This window comes from Macrotis lagotis, chromosome 3, assembly GCF_037893015.1.
Source record: "Macrotis lagotis isolate mMagLag1 chromosome 3, bilby.v1.9.chrom.fasta, whole genome shotgun sequence".
Classification (NCBI taxonomy): domain Eukaryota; kingdom Metazoa; phylum Chordata; class Mammalia; order Peramelemorphia; family Peramelidae; genus Macrotis; species Macrotis lagotis.
This window is the reverse complement of record NC_133660.1, coordinates 52,255,010-52,282,256: the sequence shown is the minus strand read 5'-3', so window position 1 is coordinate 52,282,256 and position 27,247 is coordinate 52,255,010. Positions and strand designations below refer to the sequence as shown.

General features: G+C 37.0%; 1 protein-coding gene across 8 annotated transcripts in view; it reads left to right on the top strand.

Moving 5' to 3' along the window:
• ALPK1 (alpha kinase 1) overlaps positions 1–27,247 on the top strand; it is a 146,665-nt gene that overhangs the window by 78,436 nt on the left and 40,982 nt on the right. For all 8 annotated transcript variants that reach the window (XM_074228694.1, XM_074228693.1, XM_074228692.1 and 5 more), the window contains 2 exons: positions 4,311–4,514; positions 13,816–13,970. In XM_074228694.1, coding sequence (XP_074084795.1) covers positions 4,403–4,514; positions 13,816–13,970 — 267 coding nt within the window. In that variant the 5' untranslated portion in view covers positions 4,311–4,402. The remainder of the gene's footprint in view (positions 1–4,310; positions 4,515–13,815; positions 13,971–27,247) is intronic.

Sequence of the window (27,247 nt, the reverse complement as noted above, 5' to 3'; positions counted from 1 at the left end):
GTGTCACTCAACAAGTATTTATTAAATATTATATACCATAATCACTGTGCTGTGTTTGAGGATACAAAGAAAGAAAAAGGCACTTATATTCTATAAGAAAAGACAACTTGTAAAGAAATATTCATACATACATACACACACACACACACACACACACACACACACACACTTTGTAATCATAGAGGGTAAGTTTCTGCTCAAGCAAGGTTCTGTTCTGGTAACTGAGGGGATGAGGGAAGGTTTCCTTTAGAAGGTGAGGTTTGAACTAAGTCTTAAAAGAAGTCAGAGAGATTCTAAAGAACAAAGGTAAAGAGGGAGAGTATTATAGACTTGGGGAAGACCAATACAAGGCAAAGAACCCACTGGTGGCTGTAGTTGTGCCATTGCTGTTACTCCAGTTTTTATCATGCTAACCACTTTGTTTTTTCTCTTCTATCTTGACTTCATCCTTCTGACTTCACTTTATACAGAGGGAGGCCAATGACCTCTTCATGCTATAGACACAATTTCTAGTCATACAAAACTCTCCACATGTCTAAACTCAACATGTCTAAAGCTGAACTCATTATCTTTCCCTCTAAACCATAGTCTCAGTAATATTTTTTTCCTCACCTCACCCCACATAGCTTTAGTTGCCAAACCTTGTCATTTCTACCTTCACAATATCTCTTTCATCCATACTCTTCTTTCTATTCAGTTACCACTTCAAATCAAAGACCTAAGACCTCCTTTTGGTCTTCTTGCCTTGACTGAACCTCTTACCTCTCTGGTCCATTCTATACTCTGCTGCTAAAGTAATTTCCTTTAGCACAGATCTGACCATGTGACTTCACAACTCAGTCAATTCTTGAGACCTCTAGAACAAAATATGAGCTCCTCTGCCTAGCTTTTACAGTCTGATAGAACCTGATCTCAGCCTCCATTTCTACTGGACATTACTACCTCTCCCACATGCTATGATTCATTGAAACTGCTCTCTCTATGCTTCATTTTGACACCTCTCTCTTCCCATCTCTGCTTCCTTGTGGTGATGATCCCTTATACCTGGAATACACGCCATCCTTATTCTCTTCCTTTAAGATGCATCACAGACATCTTGTGTAAAGTCTTTCAAATCCCCCAATTACTAATATACAAATTATTTTTATTTAACTATTTAACTATTTGATATAAAGCTATGAAAGAGATAAATTAGAGACATAGATAAAGATATGCACATGCAAGTCTCAAAAAGTCTTGGTGCAGTTTAAACTTTAATACCCCTAATAAACTTAAAACTTAACTTTTGGGGGCAGCTTGGTGGATAGAGCACTGGCCCTGGAGTCAGGAGGACCTGAGTTCAAATCTGACCTCAGACACTTAACAATGTCCTAGTTGTGTGACCTTGGGCAAGTCATTTAACCCCATTGCCTTGCAAAAACAAACAAACAAACAAATAACTAAATAAACCAAAACCATACTTGTCTCCCTCTTTGTAAACACAATTGAGGTTTTCTTGGCAAAGAAACTAGAATGGTTTGCCATTTCCTTCTCCAACTCATTTTACAGATGAGGAAACTGAGGCAAATGGGGTTAAGTGACTTGCAAAGGCTCCCATAGCTAGTAAGTTATGTGTATATTCTAAGTGCTTAATTAGTATTTCATTCAATCACATAGTTTGCACTTGTTGGATATTGTTAGATTTGATATTTAGCTGGTTTTAGTGGCAAAAGTGCTTTTAAAATGACTTCAGAGGGCCTAAGTTTGAGTCCTATTTTGTCACTCAATGTAAAACTGAGCATTTTTTTTTCTTCTCTAGGTCTGTTTCCTTATCAAAAGAGGAAGAAACCATATTAGCCTCAGAGCTCTCCTAGACCTGTGATTTTATCCACTAGTTTACCTGGTTTATGTCCCTAACTCATTCTACAACTTCTGCTTGCTCTCAGTTCTCTGAACAGAAGAGAAAGTTTTTCCATCTCTTCAAACCTCATTTAATTTTTCAATTCAAAATGACCCCATCCAGAAGAATAACTCATTTTTTCTACTCTGCCATTAAAAGTTTAATTATCCCATCCTACATTTAGCCTTGAGGGAGAAACCAGGTCACAGACAAAAGGAATGGAATCTATCTTTCCTTCATGCAACTCTCCTGTTCTGGACTCTTTTAAAAAGGTCTTATCTATCTTATTCAGAGCTTTCATTGCATATATTTGTTTGCTCATTGTCCACACCATTATATTGTAAGTTCTTTAAGGATAGGGTAAAGTTTTTGCCTCTTTTTTTGTATCTCCAGAGCTTAGAACAGTTCGTGGAACAGACATTTAGTAAATGTTTATTGACAGGGGAGGTTAGGTGGCACAGTGAATAGAGCACTGGCCCTGGAGTCAGGAGTACCTGAGTTCAAATCCGACCTCAGACACTTAATAGTTACCTAGCTGTGTGGCCTTGGGCAAGCCACTTAACCCCATTGCCTTGCAAAAACTAAAAAAACAAAAAAAACCCCAAAATGTTTATTGACAGATTGATTGAATATAGGACAAAAGTTTGTTGATCTGATTATGTTAGGGGTATTTATAATCACAGGATGTGATCTTAGGGATCATGTAGTCCAGTCCCCCCACCATTTACAAATTAGGAAATTGAGGGTTAAAGTGATTTTAGCCAATGACTCAGTATGAATTTCCAGCAAGGTTTCTGTGCAGGGTAAAGAAATTATCCTCTTCTTGTGTTGATAATAACTGCATTATGTTCCTGTGCTATGCAAAAAGTTGCAAAAGAGAAAATACTTCTCAGAACTTAATTTTTAAATTAGTCTCTGTTTTCTAAGTACATTGTTTCTCACTGTGTGGTCATTGAGATTGAAAATGTTTTAGCATCTATTACTCCAAATCTTAATACCTCTCAAAGTTGTTTTTGTTGTTTATTCTTCATTTTCAAAGAGGATCAATGATATATCTTGACTTGAGCTTGAATTGGATTTAAGTGAGGCAGAGTTGTACAAAATCTGTCAGGCTTACTCTTCCAGAATCATCAAAGTCCATTGGCAGGGCAAAAGTCAAGAGGACTGATGATGGCCCAGGGTACAGTGAATGACTTGGAGTCTTCATCATCTGCCCAGACTCTAAGTTCTCCACAGTGTCTACTTCAGCCTCCTTCAAGGTCATTCTCATTTGACCATTCCAGCAAGGGAAGTCCTCTTATGCTTTGGAGTAGACATCCCCCTAACTCATCGATGGGTTTGAAGTCTATGGTTACTCTCAACTTTGTTTAACCCATCTATCAAGATCATTTTACCAGGTAGCCCCTATACATACTTGAGCTTCTTAGAGTCACAGATGTGAGTTAGGTGACAGGTGGCCACCAGCAAAATAAGCCCTAAAAAGGGATTATTGAGACAAGCCCTCACACAAGAGGTGCCAATCCTCCCTGAACATGCCATGTACTCATCAAAGTATTTGTATGTTGAATGCTTCATGAGAACAGTAACTTAAGCTTTCCTTATGTAACCAGGAGCTTGGGATCCTCAAGATTCAGCTCAAATTCCAACTCCTCTAGGAGGGCTTTCCTAGTCTCTCCTTGCCCTAGAAGCAACTGGAGGCAGGAAGAGATTAATTCAATCTGACCTCAAACACCTATTAGCTGTATATGACCCTGGGCAAGTCCCTAACCTCTGCCTGCCTCAGTTATCTCAGCTGTGAAGGGGGCAACATGTCACAACTCACAAGATTGTTGTGAGGATCAAATGATATGATGTATTGAGAGTAGTTCCCTTTATCAACCTTCTTCCCTTTATTTTTTCATTGTCTCTCTTATCTAATCTATCTATTTAACTAACTAGCTATGTCTATCTCTGACATGGACAGCTCCCTATCTTTGCTTTTCTTTGTATCCCCAGCATTAACTAAGCAGCTTTCCAAACATATAGTGCTGAATAAATATTTGCTGACTTACTGAATATCAGACAGGGATCATATAGTTGCTCCCTGTAATCTACTAGAGATAGTCTGATGCCTCTCTGTTCCTAAAAGTCCAAATGTATGAAAATGAAACATAAAAGAGGTAAAACAATCTAGAATATCCATTGCTCACTTGGCCTCCTCACTTTTCTTTTGGCCCCCACTGGGGCTCTTTCCCTTCTGCTCTCTGGTTCCTCTGAGGTGCTCTTCCTCTGGAGTAGGCTCTGTGGTAATTTCACACTGTCCTCTAATAAAGTCCTCAGAGGCTGTCATGTATTTCCATGCATTGCCCCTATTCTCTCTCCCTGCTTGAGCCTTGCAGATAATTGATGATGCTTTAGTTAATTATCTCCCCCCATTTCTTTTGTTCACCAGGTACCTCTGCCTTGAATCTGTGGCTTCTCCTGGGTAATTGATCACTCTACATCCAGGGACACCCGATTCATAGTTGAGAGGGAGTAATCATCATGAATAATCAAAAAGCCGTGGCTGGGCTGCTGCAAGAGTGCAAACAAGCACTGGACACACTCTCGTGGGCATTGGAGAAGGAAGGCAAGAGACAGTATGAGCAGTGCCAAGGTGAGATCTGGGAGAAAGAGAGCAGAAAGGAGCCCACTGGCTCCATGTTCTCACTCTGTCCTGTGTGATGCCCGTCCTCCTCCTTGCCCTATTTATCCATCCTTGGCAGATGAGCAGTGAAAAAATGGCTGGATTTTTAGGGCATGAATGGGACATGGGCTGCAGGCAGGCAGGGGAGGAAGCCTACTTTGTTGAAGTGAATTGCTGTCAGTTCCAATTTTAGGCTCCAGTAAACATGAGACCACAAGGAACAGTTTAGTTCAAGAGGAACAATGGCCCCAAGTTTGCTGCTGCACATAAATTTTAATTATTAAAAAAATGAACTTCTGAATGGTGCCACTTCTTTTTTTTAAAAAAAGACAACAAATAAACCTACTTGAAGATTTCTAAAGTTTTGGTTTTGTTTCCTTTTCCAAGTCCAATTTCTCTTTTGAAGGGCATCAGTAAATTTATATAATAATGTTTTGATGATACAGAGAGATGAAATTAATCAACACTGACATATAGTAAAATAATTGATATGTAGAATGAATTCCATGAAAACTATTGGGTGCATCATTATTTTGTTTTGTTTTCAATTTCATATTCTTAAAAAGTTTGTAGAAGAGAAGGTATAATTTTAGATCAGAAAGTATAGAAAGTAACTTTCAACATATTCTTTCTGCAGTTATGAGTGACAACCCATTAATACATCATTCTTTCCTTTTTTATTTTTTTCCTTTTGGGAGAGTCTGATACTCTGTTTTTGTAAATAGAAAGACATTTTCCTTAAATCACACTATATTCTCATTTTGGGTATACTGCAATGGATACAAAGTAGTGTGAGAGATACTAAACGTTAGTGTATATATTGATGTGTGTACAATGATTTTGTATCTTTTTCTAATGCAAGATTCTTTCTGTATTTTTGTTTCAATTTTTTTTTTGTGACCTGCCTTCTGTGCTCTGAAAGGAACATGCTCTATCACCAGTCATTTGTCAACTTTAGTTAGCAAGTCTCAGTCAGGAGTATTAATCAGGCCATTATTTAAAGACATACTTATTACTCTTTGATCTACATTTTCATACAAGCATCCCCTTGGCCATCACTGACAGGTCCCCTGATCTTTAAGAACAGACTGAGTAGCTGTCCGTGGTTCTCTCCATGGGCAGCTTGTAATGTTCTGTCATTGATGCTGATGTCCTTTTTTCTCCATAGGATACTTTTCCTCCATATAACAAATTCCTTTAAACTTTGTGATCTCCTTTTAGGGGATACCCTGAACCCCTTAATCAGGTATAGTTTTTTTCCTTCCTCTCTTTCCTCTCAAATGCCACAGAATGGGAGAAATAATCAGTTTAGTTCCAGATAAGGCAAATCAACACTTTATAATCATGAAATTAGACACGGCCCTTCAGGTAAGGAGCTTCGGAAGTAGATGATCAAAGGGCAAAGGGAGGCTGCTGCTTGAGCTGGAAACCACTGCCCTGGGCTTGTTGAATAGAATAAATGGACAGAAGGAGCAAGATTCTCTGCCGAATCTGAGACAGTCTTCTTAATAAGAGAGCACAATTGCCATTCGTGGACATGCCACTGGAGGGCATGGATTGGTGGGGAGGCCGTCTGGGCTCACATGGCAGGTCCCTTCTCCTCTGGCAGGTGGTTTCTGAACAGCCCTAGCAGGCGGATTGTGCTCACTGATTTCATCAGGCCTGCATGTGCGACAACAGAATGGCATTAGTACAGGGTCACTTATGGCAGCAGTTTGAGCCAAAGGGATTCTCTGAACACAAACACAGCCTTTTTTATTCCTCTTTTTCCTCCCTCCCTCACAATCCCACCCTTTCCCTCAGATATTGTTCTTGTCAGCATGGGCGAGTCTCCCCAAAGAGATTTAAAAGGGGAAAAAAGGAACTGAAAGCCAAATACATAAGTGGAAAAGGCTTATTCTGGGAACTTTTCCCCCCATTTTGGTATTTCCATTAGACTTTGCTAATAGAGAGTTTAAAGAAAGGTTGATATGGAACAGCGTAAAATGAGATGGGTTCTATACCATTAAAATGTTTTTGTATTTCTTCAAAACTATCAAGTAATTCATAGGTATATGGAAATCATATGCCATCTCAAATCACAGCTGTGTACCAAGTACTATTACCTAATGCTTGATTCACCAAAAGAAGTTTCTTAATCAAAAGGAGAATCAGATCCACCTTAAAAAAATATTTCCAGAAATTGATGGTAAAAAATGAATGGTTATAAAAATGGGCATACCACAATGGTTTTAAAGATCTGGGGTGGGGGGGGGGGCTTGCTCATAAGTCAGTATTTTTTTCCTAAAGGAACCAAGGCTGTCTGCATGTTTAAGCTAGAAGCATCATGGGAAGCTTGTGCATGTTCCTTTTCCATCAATGAGACCAGCTGTTTTTATTGAGTTTTTTCAGGTTCAAGTGTTTGATGTGCTTTGAGGTTGATCTATACATGCAATAGGCAAGTTTTGTTTATACTATAATTATCATACTACATGGACTGGAAAGGTAAATTCATCTATAATAATGTAATGTCCAAAATTTAACAGCACATCAAGTTAAACTTAGAACCACTACAATGCTTTAGCCCATCCTTTGATAATCATTGTTCTATAGTATGTAAGATTCTTAATGTCTCAGCTGTAGATGACTGCATACCTGGAATGAATACCTTATTCAAAAGAACTGAGTAGAAAAAAGGGGAGGATGTATATATATATATATATATATATATATATATATATATATATACATATATATTAAGAATGCAAATTAAATTAATCATGTATATTAAAATAAATATTTTCATGCCAGAAAATGCAGGAATTAAAGAAGGAAAATATAAGGGGAGAAGGGAATATGCAATTATAAAGTGCCTACTATGTGCCAGACACCATTCTAATTGCCTTAAAATATTATCTCATTTTTATCCTCATAGCAATCCTGAAAAGGTAGGAGCTATTATTATGTCCTATTTTACAGTTGAAGAAACTGAGGCAAACAGAGGCTAAATGACTCATCTAGGGTTACAGAAATGGAGTGTCTAAGATCAAATTTGAACTCAGTTCTTCCTGATTCCAGGTCTAGGCAGCTGCACCACCAACTGTCTCTATAGTACAAATGGAGAAATTATTTCAGTGAAGATTAAAGGAAAAAAAAACAAGAATAATTTTTTCATTGTTACATAGTACAGATCAAAAAGCATCCAGAATACAGACCTTAGGTCTGGCATAGATACAACATATAGTAATATGGGCAGTGATATTCTATTAAATGCTTAACAGCTAGATTTCCAGGAAGGGGTATATGTGCAACACATGCATTTATATCTAATCTACCTTATTAATATTTTTTCTTATACCTTTTAAAGTCTAGACCTTGAAGGAAACAATAAATTAGGTCCCAATGGTAACTATTGCTAATATCTGAGATATATTAACATGGGAAACTTAACAACTGACTCTCAGAAATCAGATTTTGAGGGCTCTAAAATACATCTGGGGTTTGGGGGAACTTCAGCAATACAAACACTTGCTGGAGCTCCTTCTCTACCAAAGCAAAACAACTAACAACTTCTTGACTTGCCCTACTGATAATGGAGGAAAAAACAAGGGAAAATTTTATTCTGCATCTAATTTTCATTCCCATGGAGAATTGATTATAAGGGTAGAAATGATAGCAAATGTTGGGGGATGGGTGGAGTGGGGTAGGGAAATAACTACTTACCATAGACTCAGTTACAGAAATGGCGAGACAATCTGGACTTAATCTGACTTAGATTTTAGATTTTAGGAAAGCAGGCTTCAAAGAGCTCAAAGGAAAGAGAGTAAGATCACATCAAGTGAAATATCTCTTACCAAGACAGTCTAGGAAGAATTGAATATGCTCAAGAAATAAATTCTGAAGAGATAAGGAGTTATGTGAAAGATCCAAGATGGATATACAGGGAACTCACCAAACTGAAGTTTGAAGCAAGAAAAATGAATCAGTCCTATAAAATAATGCTAGGAATTCTAAACCTCTCAATGAGCTACTGAACAAAACAAAACAACAAAAGGGTTTTATTTTTGTTTTGAGAAAAAAAGGATCACAGAAAGGAAAAAATCTTTCTTAGGTGAGAATGGGATAATGATAACTCACAATAGAAAGAAGGCAGGTTCAGTCCTAATTGTTTCTGTTTTCTCTGCAAAGGTTAATGATCTTTAAACTGTAAATGACAGAATAAAAATGACTGCTACTATGGAGCTAATATCCAAAATAAGTAAGGAGATAGTAGGAGGACACTTAGCTGCCTTTGATAAAGTCAAGTCATTTGGTTTCTTTGAACTGCATTCTGGGTCCTGAAAGGGCTGGTAGATGTGATTGCTGAGCCATTATAAGTGACATTTGAAGTGAGAGGCAGGAAATATTATTGTTATTCAGTCCTTTCAACCATGTACATGTTTTTATGTCCTTGTTTGATGGGTTTTTTAAGTCATTTGTCATTTTATAGATAAGGAAGTTGAGGGAAACAGGGTAAAATGACTTGTACAGGATCACACAGTTAGAAAGTATCTAAAACCAGATTTGAACTCAGGAAGATGAGTCTTCCTTACTTCAGACTCACAGCTCTATTCCACTCAGAGGGATGAAGAGAAAATAGTCTGCAAACCATTTTGTTTGCTGGCTAAAGTCTAGAATGGATTATCAAAGAGATGGTTAACAAATAATAGAAAGGGAAATTTAATAAACAAGAACCAGCATGGCTTCATCAAAAATAGGTCATGCCAACTTAATTTCATTTCCTTTTTTTGACAGTATGACTAATCTAGTTGATAAGGGGAAAGTAGCTCATACCATTATTGGGGTCATACTATTATTGATATAAGATGTGAATTAGTTGGCAATGAAATCAGTTGGATTCTGGTTGAATGGATAGGTTTAAAGAGTAAATTAATGATTCAATATGGACAGCTAAGGATCAGCTAGATAGCACAGTGGATAGAGAACCAAGCCTGGAGTCAGGAAGACCTGAATTCAAATCTAGCTTCAGAAACTTTCTAACTGTATGAACCTGGGCAAATCATTAACCATGTCTGCTTCAGTTTCCTCATCTGTCAAATGAGTTGGAGAAGGAAATGGTTAACTACTCTTGTATATTTGCCAAGGACACCCCAAAGAGTTGGATATGACTGAAAAATGACTAAACAATAAAAAAAAATGGGCAGCTAGGTAGTACAGTGGATAGAACACAGGACTTGAAGTCAGAAAGATCTGAGTTTAATCTGACCTCAGATTCTGGGCAAGTTTTTGCCTCAATTCTTTATCTGTAAAATGGGGACATACTAGAGAAGGAAATAGCAAACCACTTCAGTTTCTTTGCCAAAAACAAAAAAAACCATGGGCAAAATCCATGAGATCATACTCCTGAGCAATAATAATGATTCAATATCAAAGTGGCAAGAGGTGGGATACCCCAGGGATCCCATTTCATAGTTTTATAAAGGACTTAGATTAAGGCATAGATGACATGCTCATCAAATTTACCAAATTTATCTTCTGCTTAAAATGTTTTCACTCCTCACCTTGGCTTCTTAGAATTCCTGATTTCCTGGCAGATGACACTAAACTAGAAAGGACAATTCACACAAAAGAAGGCAGTCAAGTTCTAAAAGGTCTTTGCGAGACTAGATTATAGGGCTAAATCTGAGAAGATGAAGTTCAAGAAATATAAATACAAAGTCTTAAACTTTGGTATGGAAAAATCAACTTCATAAGCATAGGCTTAAGTAGCAAAGTTAAGAAAAATTGTTCTGGAAAAAATATTAAGAGGCTGATAGAGGAGCATTTTTTCCCTTTATTTTTCATTTCTTTTTTTTTAACATGGCTAGAATGAAAATTTCTTGCATGACTTTATATGTATAATGAACATCTTTTGAAAGGGTATAGAAAGGTGGAAAGAAAGAAAGAGAATTTGGAACTGCAAAAAAATGATGTTTTTTAAATGACAGGGTTGGGATGGGGATGAGTTACTGGTCTTCAAAGTCAATATGAGTCAGCACTATGACATTACTGAATGCCTTTGGGGAAGACTTGAATACCAAAAAAAATCTCCTGCAATCTTGAGGAGCATTAAGAGGGTCTACCTTTCAGGAATAGAGAGCTTATCATACCAATTTTCTGTACACTCAGATTTCATCTGGATTATTGCATGATCAGTTCTGGGCAGCAGTTAAAAAAATACAATAAACTTGGAAATGTTCAGAAGTAAGCAACAAGAATGGTGAAAAGTCTGGGGTTCATGTCATATTAGGAACACTTTGAAGGAATTAGTCTATTCAGCTTGAGAGAAGACTGACTCACTGTAGAAAACGTATGTAAGAGAAGAGAACTGTCTTCAAGTATTTGTTGAGGGTGGGGTGTTACATGGAAGAAGGATTGGCTATTTTCTGTTTGACCCTAGAAGGCAAAATTGGGAGTAATGGGTGGAAGGTGATCTGTGGTCAATTTCCATTCAATTCATTCAAATTGTCCCAAATTAGAAGACAAACATCAAGACACAGTGGGTTCTCCCTTCTTGAAGATCTTCAGTCACAGGCTACACCATTGTTGTCTGATGTGTTCTGGTGGGGGATCCTTTCATATACAAATTTAACCAGATGCCTCCTGAGATCCCTTTTAATTCTCAAATTCTGTGATTGAATGAATGAAAAAAATTAATTCCCATAAGCAACAGGCACAACTCATCACTTTTTCACTGAAACTCTTTTGACCAATTAGAAAGGTAGATCATATTGCTCAGGAAACAGAAAAAGAAATACTGTCATCAAGGAGACCCCATTGACTGGTGGATCGAGCTAAGGAATCCCTTCTCAGAAGAATGTTTTTAATGTATGAAATAAAATAAAAATTTCAATGTGTAAAATAAAAGGATTAAAAGGAAACTAATTATACCGAAATTAGTTCCCCATTCAAGTTCACCCCCCCCAACCTATCCACAAGGAGCAAAAAAAAAAATCACAGATTAAGTTCTTCTGCAGATTAAACTATTCCTTGCTGTTAAACTGAAAAACAGAAATACATTAACTCCTTCATTTTTAAAGTGTTTTGTTTAAAAAGAAAAAAGACAACAACAAAGTGCTTTCTATTAAGAAAAAGTATTAAAGTAACCAGTCCCCAAAGGTATTCAGTAACATGTAATCATTTTCCAATATTCTTTCCCTGTGCAACAACATTTCTCACTAAATTATACACTCACTACAATTTGCCACATTTTTCTATTATCCTATATGACTTAGTTTGACATAATTCCAAGTCCCAGATTACCTATCTTCTACTTAAGTGACTTATGTGACAGCTAGGTGACACAGTGGACCTGGAGTGAGAAAGACTCATCTTCCTGAATACAAATCTGACCCTAGACACTAACTATTTGTGTGACCTTGGGCAAGTCACTTAATTCTGCCTCTTCATCTGTAAAATGAGCTGGGTTAGGAAATGGCAAATCATTCCAGTATCTTTGCCAAGAAAGCTTGAAATGAGTTCACAAAGGGTCAGGCACAGCAGTTCAGGTAGAGCTTCATTCAGATTACTGAGTCTAGAGTTAGAAAAGACCTGGGTTCAAATTGAGTCTTAAACATTTATTAGCTTTGTGACTTTTAGGAAGTCATCTAACCCTGTCTTCCTCTGTTTCTTCAACTAGATGATGATGATGATGATGATGATGATGATGATGATGATGATGATGATGTTTGTCCTTTGTTCTCATACTGAGGTAATGCCATGACATTATGGTGAATTGGATTTGAGTGAGGGAGTGAAGTGCTAAGCCACCTCACTTTTCCCTCCATAGTCATCTAGGTCCAGTGACCAGATATGGATTAGAGTGACTGGAGATAGCCTTGCATATGAGGCAGCTAGGATTAAATGATTTGCACAAGGTCACATAGTTTATCTGAAGTTCCATTTGAACTCAGATCCTTTTGATTCCACTCTACCCATTGCATTAAAAATGGGGATACTAATACTTAATTCCCAGAGTTGTTGTGAGGATCAATTTAAATAATATTTGTAAAGTTCCTGGCATAGAATAGACATTTAACAAATGCTTACTTACCTTCCTTCCTTTGGTAACTGATTCTCAGTTTCTTCATCTGTAAAGTGAAGGGATTGAGCAATCTCTAACATCTCTCAAGGAGGACAATCCAGCTTTCACCTCCATGTCTTTGCACTGATTGTGTCCCACACCTGGAGCATTGTTGCTTCTCATCTCAGTCTCTTGAAATCCCCAGTTTCTTTCAAATTATTTTTTTGAGTTTGGGTTTACACCTTCAGGAGAAAAAATTTCCTGATCACAGTTATTTAGTGGCCTCTTCTCCAAGGTTATATTTTATCTTACCTATCTAAGTAGCCCTGCTTGGCTTCTGACATCATGATTGTTTAGGATGGTATGGTCATATAGATTTTATCTCAAGTCTTGATGTGATTTGACATGCACCTCCAATGGAGTTTAGTCTCCCATACCCTATTCCTTACTCATCAACCAATCAATAACTGTTTTTTTCTCCTAAGGCAGTGATGATTTCATTTTTTTTTGTGTATATATATATATATATATATATATATATGTTTATATTTATTGTCATTGTATCTATCTCCAGTGTCTAGCACAGTGGTTGGCATATAGTCAAATTAAGTACCTATTGATGGATCAATTCTATACTGCCATCTCCCCCCTACCTCCAGTCCTCTAATGCTATGACAATCTTCAGTTTTGATTGCTGCCTTTCAAACCTGCTTTATATACTTTTGGTCTTTGATTTCTTTTCTTCCTTTTTTAAAAAAAAACTTTCTCTATCCTGACTCATTGTTAGTGAAAGTATAAAATATACCAGACAAGAATGAATTGGATGAGTAAGTTCTCCCCATTCTCTCTGTTGTCCCTCTAGCCACTTGACACCCTGCCCCACCATGCCATTCTCCTCCTTTAACAGTGAAAATAATATTTCCTCCATTCCTTTCTCTGATTCTTCATGCAAAGTTAGTCATTGGAGTGCTTTACTTCCTGCTAAAAAACACTTTTTAATGCCTGAGTAGGCCAATTTACCTGCAGGGCAAAGCAGAGGAGGGCAGCTCCTGACAGCTAGTTTCTCATTATTACTCTTAGAGTGAGAACCAACAGCTTGTAGCATCTAAGGAGAAGCTGAGAGGAGGGGGATGGCTGTTTTTTCTAACAGAGGTGCTTCATCATAACATGAGTGACTGGGTTGCCTTTTCTTTGCCTGCAATTTCCTTACCTGAACTCTGACCTTTTCAGCTTCACTCCCCAGTGAGTTAAGGACCCTAATCCAAGAGGCCAAGGAAATGAAGTGGCCCTTCGTGCCAGAGAAGTGGCAGTACAAACAAGCCGTGGGGCCTGAAGACAAAACAAATCTGCAAGATGTGATCGGCGCCAGCCTACATGAGTTACTGGTAAGGAGCTCCCACCACCTGTTCCTTTAAAACCTACAACTGTAACATTCTGAGAGTAAAAAAACACCTCCTAAGATCAGATTTCTTGAAGTACAAGACACCTTCCTCCCTTATGGAGGTTTTGCCAGACTTACTAATGAGGGGAAGTAGCTGATAGAAAAAGACTGGTCATTCAGGGAAGTTTGTCTGTGGGAAACCTAAACAACAGCTAAGGGAACAGTGGCCGCAGAGCTCATCCACAACCAATTATATCAAAGCATTCGTGGTTTTATTAAGATGCTATAAATAGATCAGATCTTGATCACATATAACTTTGTTTTCTATTTTTCCAAATTTGAGTATGCTTTAAAAATCCACAGCATTTTAGAAATGTTTTTATTTGGGGGGCTAAGAGAAATTTTTTTTTAACTTATGCTCTTCAATACAAATACTACCCAGTTCTAACCCTCCTTAGCTTCTGACATCATGCTAGCTTAGGATGGTATAGTCAAATACACTTCATCTCAAGTCTTGATGTGATTTGACATGTACATCCAGTGAATCTTAGTCTCCCATCCCCTATTCCTTACTTATCAATCAATCAATGTTTCTGAGTTCCAGATCAATGTGTTTGTTCTTTAGTTGTTGAATTCAATTATAGAAACATTAGCATGAATATGGATGTACTTTGCTGAGAAACTCTTTTAATGATGTTTTTTTTCCTTCATTCTCAAAGAAGTTCATGACATGACAAGCACATCAATTGGACTTGAGTAAGGGGGTACTGTGCTAAGTGAACAGCCTCACTTTCTCCTCCAGAGCCATCTGGGTCCGGTGGTCAGATATGAATCAGGATAACTAGAGATGGCCCTGGATGCAAGACTATCAGGACTAAGTGACTTGCCCAAGGTCACAGCCATTTACTAAATGGCAAGTGTCTGAGCCTGGATTCAAACTCCCTTTCTCATGACTACAAGGTCAGTGTTCTATCCACTGCGCCACCTCGCTGTCCATGGGACACTCTTATACCACTACTCTGAATGACAGATTCCAACATCACAAATGAATTCAGTGTAACAGGGAACTGATCAATGGAATCCTTGGAGCATGCATGGTACTTCTACTCAGTAGGGCTTAATAAGCATGTTCTTAGAAATATATATATGATGTGACAGAGGAAAACGTCTACACTTGTTTGTAGGTACAGGTATCCCATTTCCTATTAGCTTACTCCAGAGCGATAAAAAGTCTTCTAAATAATTGTTGAGCTGGAATTATGTGTGAAAGCAAAAGCTTCAGTGGGGAAACTTTACCTCTTTCTCTTTTTAGTAGCATTCAAGGGAGGAAGAAGAAATGCCATATGCCTCTAGGTGTGAAGAGTCATTAGCTGTAGCCTGTCTTCCCACCCAAGCTGTCCTGTGTCCATGAACACATGGCACTGCTGTCTTTGTCTCTCCTGTGTTTATTCTTTCTTACTCTTTAGGTGACTGAGTATTGAATGTAGAAAAGACCAGGTCACAAACTTGTGAGCTTCAGTGACTAGACTACATAACAGTGTTTGTTGACTTGATAAAGAGCCAATTTGACCCAGTCCAGCAGCGACCTGACCTGGCAACCAAGACACACTGCATCAAATAAGCAAGAAAATGATTCATCTATTGGCTATGCTGAACCCAGAAGTAAATCTTCTGGGAGGAATGTTTAGTAGTGCTCAATTTATCTTTTAGTTCACTATTTCCAGGGACTAAGGCAGCACTTCTTACAGGTATAGCCTGGTCCATTAAATCTTCAATTCTCATCACCTAACAGAAAGACTATATTAAACCACATCAGCACTAAACAGCAGCAGTATGTTTACTGACCTCATGATGACCAAATGGGAAGATAAGCTAGCCCAAACAGCCTCCTTATCCTTATAATATCTTATTATAGGTATTATAAAGTACCTATTAAGCAGTGCTAAGTCCTTTAAAAATATCATCTCATTTGATCCTTTTAACAGTTGGCAAAACTGAAGGAAACAGAAGGTAAGTGCCTTGTTCAGGATCATATTAGCTAATAAATCTCTAATGACACAATTAAATATAAGTCTTGACCCCAGGTCCAGTGCTCTATCAACTGTGCCATCCAGACTTTTCATCACCATGGAGTTAACTGACAGGAAACAAATCAGGGAAGGGCCCATCATTGTGTCATGAATTTCTGGAAACATATTCACTGAACTTTCATAGAGCTGATTCCAGAAATAACACACCTTGCTTGCTCCAAGGATTGTAAACCCATTGGCCAGTCCTCCTTACATCAAGACTCACAGACTAGAGATGTCATTGAAAGTACCATTTTTGGTTGTTTCCCTAAACTTTCCTAAATGCTATGTAAAAAGAAATTTCCTGTTTCATGATGCTTTCTACACACACACACACACACACACACACACACACACACACACAATTAAGCCAGAGGCCAAACCCTTGTAGCAGCAATATTAGCATTACTTTTCATTATGTCTGATTGTGTGTGGTACCAAACAAACAGTATACCACCAACTAGTCCTTGCCTACTAGAATAACATCTAACAAATATACACACCAACACAGACAGGCATGCATAGGATCACAGAACAAGAACTACAAGGGTCTCAGAGGCTGTCTAGTTCAACCCTCTCATTTCATAGATGTACACATGATAGATAACCACTAGAAACATTAAATACAGATATGACAATGCAGCATACTGACAATAGAACTCAAATGAGACAGGGCTTGAATACAAGGGAGAAAATGTCCAGATCAGATGAGCAATGATAAAATAATCATTTCTTCTCAGATCAATCCAAGAAAGACTTGATAGAAGGGTTAAGAATGTTAGGAATTATTTAAAAGATGGCAGGTGATGACAGAATACCCATGCAGATGGATGAGTCATTAATTAGACACCCATTGCTTGGGGCATTATCTTTGCTTCAGCTGAGGATTCAGAAAGGAGTGGAAAGAAGGTCTATTTCAATTGTTATTCCTATACCTTTTATTCATTCAGTTCCGTTCTTCAGAGATATAATTCTCCCTCTCATTTAGAGCTTATGTTTTCTACTGAAAACTATTGTTTAAAAAAAGCTCACTAAATATGAGACAAGTATGATTATCAGAATCTGGATTGTGTACTTCATTTTTTCAGAATACTCATAATTATGCATTCCTTATTTGACATCAGATTTCTCTTTTTTATTCTATACATCGGGCAAACAGAAACTTTATGTCACTGACAATTAAAAATTTGATACCCAGCTCATAAAGTCATTTTTTGGCACCTTCAAGAATTTAGACGATTAGAACTACATTTATTTCTAATAATATATTTACTTATTTTGTAAAGATCTTTCAGATCTTTTCTTTTTGTGTAGTTCCCTGGTGTATAATTGCTAAATTAATGAAAACTTCTACACTTTAAAAGGAAGTTAGACCCAACAACTTTTAACTGATATTACTCATATTATTTTAGCTTGTTAAAAACAAAACAAAACAAAACATAGTGTGTGAGTGCTTGAGACTGCTATGCTACTTGTTTCAAAGTTAAATTTCATTGAAGCTGGACAGCTAAAATTTCATAATTGGTTTCATTCTGTAACCTAGTTATGTGTTTTCCTTTTCCTTCTCAGGTTTGTCCTTAGACTCTTACCCACCAATGAGTTCCTTTTTCATATGGGAATGTGAGAGTTGTTTGTTTCGTTTCTTTTTTTTAATGCTCCACAACAATCCCATCTCCATACTAAGTTCTCACTTCATTAAAGAGGTGGGAGTAACCACTGAGCATTTGGGATATAAACTCTGTTTCTTTAACTTCCTCCATTAGTTAATAATGGAGATAAAGAATAGCAGAACTGAGAAAAATCAAGTTATAAAATGGGTTTTTCCATAATATAGCACACTCAAGTAGGGTTGGGGAACCTGATCATTTTAACTACCTCGACTTGAACAGAATATTTATATTCTTTCTCTCTCTCTATATATATATATATATATTCTTTTTTCTCTCCTATCCTCACCATTCCCTCCCCTTCCTTTTTCCCTTTGGTGTGTGGCCTTGGACAGAAATTTATGGCAGGGGCCAACCTCCTTTACAATGCACACAAAGCTTGAGAGAGTTTGTCTGCTCTCTCCCAGAAAAAACACCTGCAGTAAGCTCTCCAAGAAACCTGGATAGATGGGAGATTAATGTGGCTGTAATAGCAGAGCAGTGTTTTGGGTATTATGCCCTCTCCCCAGGTAGATGGGCCTTTTCCGAGATGATACCAATTATTTATTGCTGAAACATCTGTTGATAACTGCAGCTGCCCATGTCAAACAAAGCATATCGTGGGGTCACAGGCTCTAGGGACCAAAAAACTCTCCCTCATGCTAGTTTTAGGCCATTCACCAACACCTCCCCCCCCCCCAAGTCCATGGGTTACCATCTCTTTAATGTTTCATCCTGCCGGCCAAAATACTTTGTAAACACAGCACTGCCTTGCCCCATGGGCTTTGAAGTATTATTTCATCTCCGTTGGTAATTTATATTCCAGGGCTATTGTACTGCAGAGGAAAAAAAGGGGGAAACCTTTTTTTGTTTTCCATTTATTGTAGATCTCCTGACACTTTGACCTGTATTATTAGTATTAGTCAAGAAAGGGGATTTTCTCTCTCTCTCTCTTCTCTCTCTCTCTCTCTCTCTCTCTCTCTCTCTCTCTCAAAAAAATAAAATTTCAAGGGAAAGCAAGAGCTCCTTCAGTCCTTTTGACAAGAAACAGTGTTTACGATTTGATAGAAAAAGATGAAAAGCACTAGTAACTTTTTTTTCAAGTGTTGGAGGAAAGAGAGTTCCAGTCTGTGAAAGAAAACAGTAAGGGCCTTATAAATATTATTCAGCAGAACTTTTGATAGTGATCATCAAAATCTATCAGAAGTGGCTACTTTCATATTGGTTTTGCTTATTTTAGGATAGATGAAATTGAGCTCCGACTTTTCAAGGCTGGCTTTGTCAGTGGCTGTGAGCAGTGACAGTAAACTGAGAAAAACCATTGTCTTGTTCATAGAGCCCCTCCCTCCTCATTTTTAAAAGGAATATTGACTTTTAAAATTCTAGCAAACAGGGGATGTGAAAATTCTGGAAGTTAAAAAAAACAAGGGGAGATGGTTTAGAGAGCTTTGAGAGCATTTATTGAATAAGCATTGGGATAGGTCAGATTGTGTTAAATTGGAAAGTAGGCTGAGGGGACCCAGAGGTTGTAAATGGTAGAACAGAGAGAAAGCAGTGCATTGGTATTCGAAGAACTTGAGTTCTATTCCTGATTTTATTTTTTTGTTAATCGCTAGTATTTTAAAGTAATATAATAGTAATATGTTATATTATCACAACTATATTTTATAATTGTTTTATTCTCATATTTATTTTATTAACTGCATGATGACAAGAAAATCATTTAACTTCCCTGATCCTCAAGTTCCTTTTATAACATAGGAATCATTGTATTGTAATGCCTGTACTATAAGGGGTATTGGAAGACTGAATGAGATATCACATGTGCCAAGTACTCCATAAACTTAAAGTCCTATATAAATGACTGTGATTATGGTGAGTGGAAGTCTTCTTTCTACAAGTCTAGGAGTATATATGTGTGTGGCTGTGTATTACTGGAAGGAAATTCATTGTAGGAGTCTTTTTCTAACTCTTATTATTGTATTCTTATTGAATGCCATGAATATGATTTTCATCTTTATATTATTCATACATACATATATATACATACATACCTATATTAGACATAATGTATTTTACATACACACACACACACAATTATTTATTTATACTTAGCCCTCAGTTTCCTCAGCTATAAAGTGAGGTGGGCAAGATATAGCCTTTCCAGCTCCAGATTGCTGAAGTTATGAGGCTATGAGCCTGGGACTGGAAGGAAGGGGAGAGGAGGGAGGAGAAATCAAATGTTTTTCATTTTCCTTTTCATAACTTAAGAAAATTAAATCCTGTAAATGACTCAGATTTGGAGGGTTTACTATGTCCCAGGACTGGATTAAGTGCTGGGGAAAGGAAGGAAGAGAGGAAGGAAGGAAGGAAGGAAGGAAGGAAGGAAGGAAGGAAGGAAGGAAGGAAGGAAGGAAGGGAGGAAGGGAGGGAGGAAGGGAGGAAGGAAGGAAGGGAGGGAGGAAGGAAGGAAGGGAAGGAGGAAGGGAGGGAGGGAGAGATAGAAAAGGGGGGAAAGGAGGGAAGGGAAGAAAAAAAGAAGGAAGGGAAAAGAAAGAAGAAAGTAAAGAAGGAAGGAAGAGAAGAAGAAAGAAAGGGAAGAAAGAGAAAAGGAAGGAAAAATTTTCTCCCTATTTAGCTCAAGTCCCAGAAACTTACTCTTTTTTTAATTTTATAATGATCAAAATAAAATAGTTTCTCAAACAGCAAAGAATTAGAAAATAATCAGATATATGAATATATATATATATATATATATATATATATATATATATATAAATCCAAAGTCACTGAATGTGGTGAAATATTAAAGCAGCTAAAACATCTAATATGGGGATCCTGAGAGTGAAGAAGGTAGAGAAACAAGTATCAGATATGAGGTTATTATAGAAGTCCAAATTTGAGAAAAGCAAAGGATGAAGCACTAATGAATCTGAAGGCTGAAGGACTGTTGTCAGGGAAGCAACAATAGAGGGCACTCAGAAAGCAGACTGAGAGGGAAGGTGCTCTTGAAATAAATACAGAAACACTGAATGCTGGTAGAGGTAATTAAACCATTCAGATGCAAGTCTTCATGTCAGGAAAAGAGAACACAAAAGTGGCAGCAGGTACAATTTGCATTTAGGTTTTCTCTCTTTGACTGGTTGTTCTGAATGGTTCTTTTGCCTCTGAATACCTCCTCTTGGGCTTTAATTGTTGAAATTTCCTTAATTGTCTGAAAAATGAGAGGCAGTCACAAATGATGCACTATTCTTTTTCAACATAGTTCAGGTTGGGTATTTTACTCTGGAACTTCAGGTGGAAAATCCTCCACAGTCCCTAGGTCATTGAATTTAGGGCCACAACTAACCTCACACATCCATCGGATCCTATTGCTTTATTTTGCAGATGAGAAAAGAAGGATCAAAAAAAAGTCACGTGATAGCCTGATTGTATACTGGAAAGGAATAGCAAGATCTATATAATAGACCTGCAATTTCAGGAGCAATCTTCTGTTTTTCCATCCCTCTTTGCCATGGAAATGCATGTTTTATGTCTCAAGTTCAGAATAAAATAAATAAATTCTTAAAAAAAATTCTTCATCAAAAAATCAAGTTTAGAGAAGTAATAAGGAAGATCTGCATTTCAATGCATTTCCAAACTTCCAAGATTTGAAATTACTAATAGACCTGCTATGGAAAATGTTATCCACATTCAGAGAAAATTTTAGGGAGTATGAATGTAGAGCAAAGCATATTATGTTCACTTTTTAAAATTTCTTTTATTTCTTTTTTCTTTTTTCTTATGGTTAAGGGTAGATTGTGAGGCTTTAGAGGGCTTTAAATGCCATCAGAGAGTACAGATTCCAACCTATCCACAGACCTTCTGCAAATGCTCCTTAATTGGTCCACCAAAGGTGGGGCTAGGGGTCTTTGACTTTTCCTCAATGATTTGGGAGTATGCTGGTTACCCATCAGTCATCCCTAGCACTTGCTCATTTGCTTGTCTTTTGGATGTTGTCCTTTATGCTGAATATCCTTTAGTGGTAATGAACTGTGGCCCACTTACATTCAATGTGTGACCATCCATGGTCACAACAAAGGATCAACTTTGATCCTTGAGGATCACATAGCATTCCATGGCTCATAGCCATACTGTATCAATAGAAGAATATGTATATAATGTATGTCTATATTTTTATATATACTATATATATATATGTATTTTTTAATTGTTCTTTGTTTCAGAGAGATGCTGAATGTAGCCTAGTTTCTCAAAGGCACTTCCCTCTTCCTCATAGCCAAATCTGAGCCCATCTATGGTTTGAAATAACTTTTCTCAAAAAAACCCTCTGATGATTATCAAAAGAGGCATAAAACAGGCAAAGGCACACTGAAAAAGTTTAACAATCTCTTGAAGGTTGTGTAATGCAGAGGTCAGTCCTTATAAATGATAGTCCAGATGATCTTATTTGCAAATAATTATAGTATTAATAACTAACCTTTCACACTCTGAGGTTGAATTTGAACTTAGGTCTTCCTGACTTCAGATACTGAGCTTTATCCACTGTGCTCCCTAGCTGGATGCCCTTATGCTGCTTATTTTAAAACACAAAACTCTTCAGAGGTTCTTAATAGAAAATCTATCCCTCAGCAAGTTTGGCCCCAACTTTGTTGCAGGAAGTCAGGTAGATGATGAATACCTATTAATGATAGCCATCATTTACATAGTTTTTATGAATGACTTTATCTCATTTATCATATTGTATCTTTATGACAACCCTCAGAAACAGATCATATTATCCTCATTTAGGAAGTTGAGGAAACTGAGGCAGGCAGAGGCTAAGTGACTTGCCCAGGGTTACACATCTATTAAGTGTCAGGGGCCAAATTTGAGTTCCAGTCTTCCTGGCTCAAGTCAGCATCTATCCACTGTACCACCTAGATGCCCATCAGTCAACAAACATTTATTAAGTGTTTATATGTGCCAGGCACTATTTTAAGTATTAGGATTAAAATAGAAGCAAACCAAGGGGGGAAAAAGATAGTCCCTGTCCTCAAGGAGGGTATAATCTAATAATGAAGATAACACATTGAAGGAAAATGAAAAGGGTAGGGGAAGTGGGGGTGGCCCCGAAGTCTAGAACCAGTTGTTTTATTTCTTGAGGAAGCACTGGCAATGTAAATAAGATTTTTTAATTTTTTTAACCTATTGTCCACCCTACTTAAATCAGTGTTAAATACAAATTAGATGCCTAGGGTTTTTTTTTCTGATAATGTCTGTAATTTCACTGAAGTTTAACATTTTCCAAGGAAAAATTCCTACTAAAGCAGATTGGTAACTGAGCAAGGATTTATTCTTTAAGAGGATAAATGTCAAATATACTACTGGTAGATGGCCACACTCCTTAGAGCAGTCCAAATCAGACAAAAATGAAATTGGGAAATATTTAATAAAATAAATAAAGATACAATAAATATATTTTACAACTAAATCATTATGCAGGCCTATAGAGATATTCATATGGGATCTAGCTCTCCTTACCACATATTCCTTTTGAGTTTGACAGCCCCATGTTCTAGCCAGAGCATCAGGAAATTTAAATTACTTTGCCCAAAATCACAAAGTCAGTACATGGCAAAGGCAGATTTCAATGCTGCTTCAATTGTTCCAATATGGAATTGATAAATGAGATTACTTTTTTTTCATGAGAGAAAGCTCCAACATTATGATAACAACTATAAAGCACCAATAATCTCCTTAGGATCTTAATGAACTTCTTCAAGTATTGAGGAATCCCTATAATTCAGACAATTATTACTGAGTGATATTTTAAAGATCAATGTATTTTGTATATCTAGACTGATATCAATGCCTAACATCTTAGGGTTCTAGTCAACTATCTAAAAAAGATAAATTACAGAGCATTACAGACCTGCATTGGCAGAGGGAGAATTCTTTTTGTTGTTGTTGTTATTTGCAAGGTAATGAGGGGTTGTGACATGCCCAAGGTCATACAGCTAGGTAATTATTAAGTGTCCGAGGCTGGATTTGAACTCAGATCCTCCTGTCTCCAGGGCTGGTGCTCTATCCACTGCAACACCTAGCTACCCCTAGTGAATTCTCATGAGAAGTTCCATATATCAATAAAATCCCAGAAGAACTGAAAGGCATATGCTAAACCCTATAGATGGAATATACTGATCTTATTTAAAAAAAAATACTGTTTGCCTCACTTTCTCATCTATAAAGTAAGCTGGAAAAGAAAATAGCAAACCATTCTAACATCTAAGAAAACCCCAAATGGGATCATGAAGAGTCAGACTCAACTGAAATGACTGAATAATAATACCAAGTAAAAGGTGAAAATGTAATCAGGTGGGCAAAACTGCCGGAAAAGGGAGAAATTAGTTCTGTCTAGGAGAGTCATGAAGGAAATCTATTTGAGCTGGACTTTGAAAACTGATTGTGAATCACACAGAATAGGAACAAGAAGAACATTTGAAATAGAGGGAATAAATAATATCAGCAAGAATGTTTAAGGAATAGCAAGCAGTATAAATTGTTTGGAGTGCACAGTACCAGAAGGGAAGTACAGGAGATAATGGGGTTAAAATGGGATCAAATGTTGGAAGGTTTTAAATGCCAGGTTAAGGATTTTTGTCTTTATTTTTTAAATGAAGGAGAGTCAGTAAAGGTTTTCCTTTTGTAAGGAAGGAATTTGCCTTAGTAAAGTAATGACATGTAAAGTAGTAACATATCTCAGTAGTGACTTAGTAGAGTAGTGATATGATCCGAACTATGCTTTAGAAAGATCAATATGGCATCACAATGTATCAAACAAATGGAAATGGGGAAAGCCAGAACATTGAGACAGAGAACTATTGTAATAAGACAAGCAAGAAGACTGAAGTCTAGAATGTGGGTGGTGGCTATAGCAATGTATAGGAAAGTACTGATGGGCTAAAATTATATAACTTTAATGACCAGATGTGAGGGTCTAGGATCAATCAATCAGTTAATACACATTTATTAAGGACTAATATCTCCCAGGAATAAAAAAAAATGGCAAAAAATGCCCCACAAGTCTTTCAAGGAGATCACAGTCTGATAGGAAAGACCACATTAAAAAGTAAATAACTATATACAAGCAAAATTTGCACAAAATAAACTGAGGGAAGTAATTGACATTAAGAAATAATAGGAAAAGCCCCTTGTTAAGCAGGATTTAGCTAGGATTTGAAGGAAGCCAGGAAGTAGAAATGAATTTAGATAGGCTCCCAGACTTGGGAGACAACCATAGAAAACCAGAGATGGGGGGGGGGGGTATTAGAGATATGGAGAGAAAACCAGTGTCCCCTGGATTGATTAGTACATGGGCTGGGTGAAGATCTAAGTCTTAGACTTTAGACTCTAAGAAGATTGGAAAGGTGAGAGTGGGGAATAATGAAGTGTTTTGAATTCCGAACAGAAAGAGCATAACCATTAAAACCAGTTGAGAGTGTTGGGTTTTCCCTTTTCCAGGTGTTAGATTATTAGTTTGTTTATTGTTTTGTTTTGCACTGTATTGGTAATGTATTGTATATAAAAGTCTGCATTAAAAGTGTGTAGTATGTAAACCCTTTGAACTTACTTTTCTATTGTATTATTCTATTTTTTAAAAAATTCTCACAACTTTCTTTGAACTAAAATACAGATCCTCTTTTTTCCCCCAATCTTATAACTGAGAGGGAGCATGGAGTGGTAGACAGAGGACTGAGTGGGAAAGCTCAAGGCTCATGTCCTTCCTCTGGTCCATGCAGACTACTTGATCCTGTCAAATTTCAAAGCCTGTCAGTGCATACTGTGAATACCCAAGCAATTCTCTAAGACAATAGCTTGCAAATCAGTTTCCAATCTGTTTTGACTGGGAAAGTTTCCTCGTGAGGAGTTCCTCACCCAATAACATCCCTAAAACATAAATCTTACAACTGGAAAACAAAAGATCAACAAGTAATTAAGTGCCTTCTAAGTGCCATGCATTCTGCTAAGTACTGGGAGTAGAAAGACAAATATGAAATGGCATTTGCCCTCTAGGAACTTATGTTCTATTTGGAGTTTATTCTTAGAGATTTAAAAAATGGATATTTTGGCAGTGAGAGGTATCAAGGATCTCAGTTTGGGTTGTTTTGGTTTTTTTTTTTTTTTTTTGCAAGGCAGATGGGGTTAAGTGGCTTGCCCAAGGCCACACAGCTAGGTAATTATTAAGTGTCTGAGACCGGATTTGAACCCAGGTACTCCTGACTCCAGAACCGGTGCTTTATCCACTATGCCACCTAGCCGCCCCGAGGATCTCAGTTTGAAAGAGATAAGAGGGGCAGCTAGGTGGCACAGTGGATAGAGCACCGGCCCTGGAGTCAGGAGGACCTGAGTTCAAAGCCGGCTTCAGACACTTAATAATTACCTAGCTGTGTGGCGTTGGGCAAGTCACTTAACCCCAATGCCTTGAAAAAAAAGAAAAGGAAAGGAGAGACAAGAAATTCTGGGAGTGAATAGAGTTTTCACTCTAGTTCTAAAAATAGCTAGTGCAAGGGCAAAGAGGAATAAAGATATGATAGAGCAGAAAAATAAAAGAGAAAGAAAGAAATCGATTCTGGTTGACTGAAGAGTTTGGGGAAATGAATGATATATAACAAATTTTGTAAAGGTATACCAGAGACAGGTTGTGTAGAGCTTCAAAAGTCTGAGTTTATATTTTATCCAATGGTAATAGAGAGGTTTTGAAGTTTATTGAAAAGAAGAATGACATTGTCACATCTATTCTTTAGGAAAATTACTTTAGCAACTGTTTAAAGGATGGATTGAAAAAGGAACACCACTAGAGTTTTAAGATAATGGTTAAGGGTGCTCTTAAAATAGTCTGTACTCATTGTTTCTCTCTCTGGATTGTCAGAAAAAGCTTTATTAAGTGTGTAATCACATTTGTTCAACAATAACCACATTTCCTTTGATTACACACAGAAAACGAATATTGTAATCACATAAAAATTGCAAGCATGTAATTTTTTTCCACTTTTAAAATGCTTATGCAGTTCCTTTTACTAACTATAGTCTAACATTCATGTCATCTTCTAACTTACTTCTTTATCCATTTGGTAGCTGCAAGATCTATGAGATTAATTTAACAGCAACAAACAACATTTATTAGGCACTTACCATATGAAGATCACAATGATAGGTATTGGAGATATTCAAAATTTAGAAAAAATTCAGTCACTGGTAATTTTCTGCACTTATGATTTGGTTCACCATTCAAACAGAAGCTAATTAAAACAAATTTCATAACTTGAAAATATTGAAGACCAGACTCTTAGTTTCTTCTGAAAAACATAAGAGAACCTACACAAAAAGTTGGAAATTCATTACAAAGAGATTTGATCTTATATTTCAGAAGAAAATAGGTGCCAGAAAGATTAGACAGATATTAGCATCTTTAACAATATTTTTTTTATTTCATTCAAATAATAAAAGTTTTAAAATTTGCCCTATAACTATGCAAAATTCTACTAGTGGCTCTTGTCCCAGTGAAATTTATCTGCCTGTTGCCA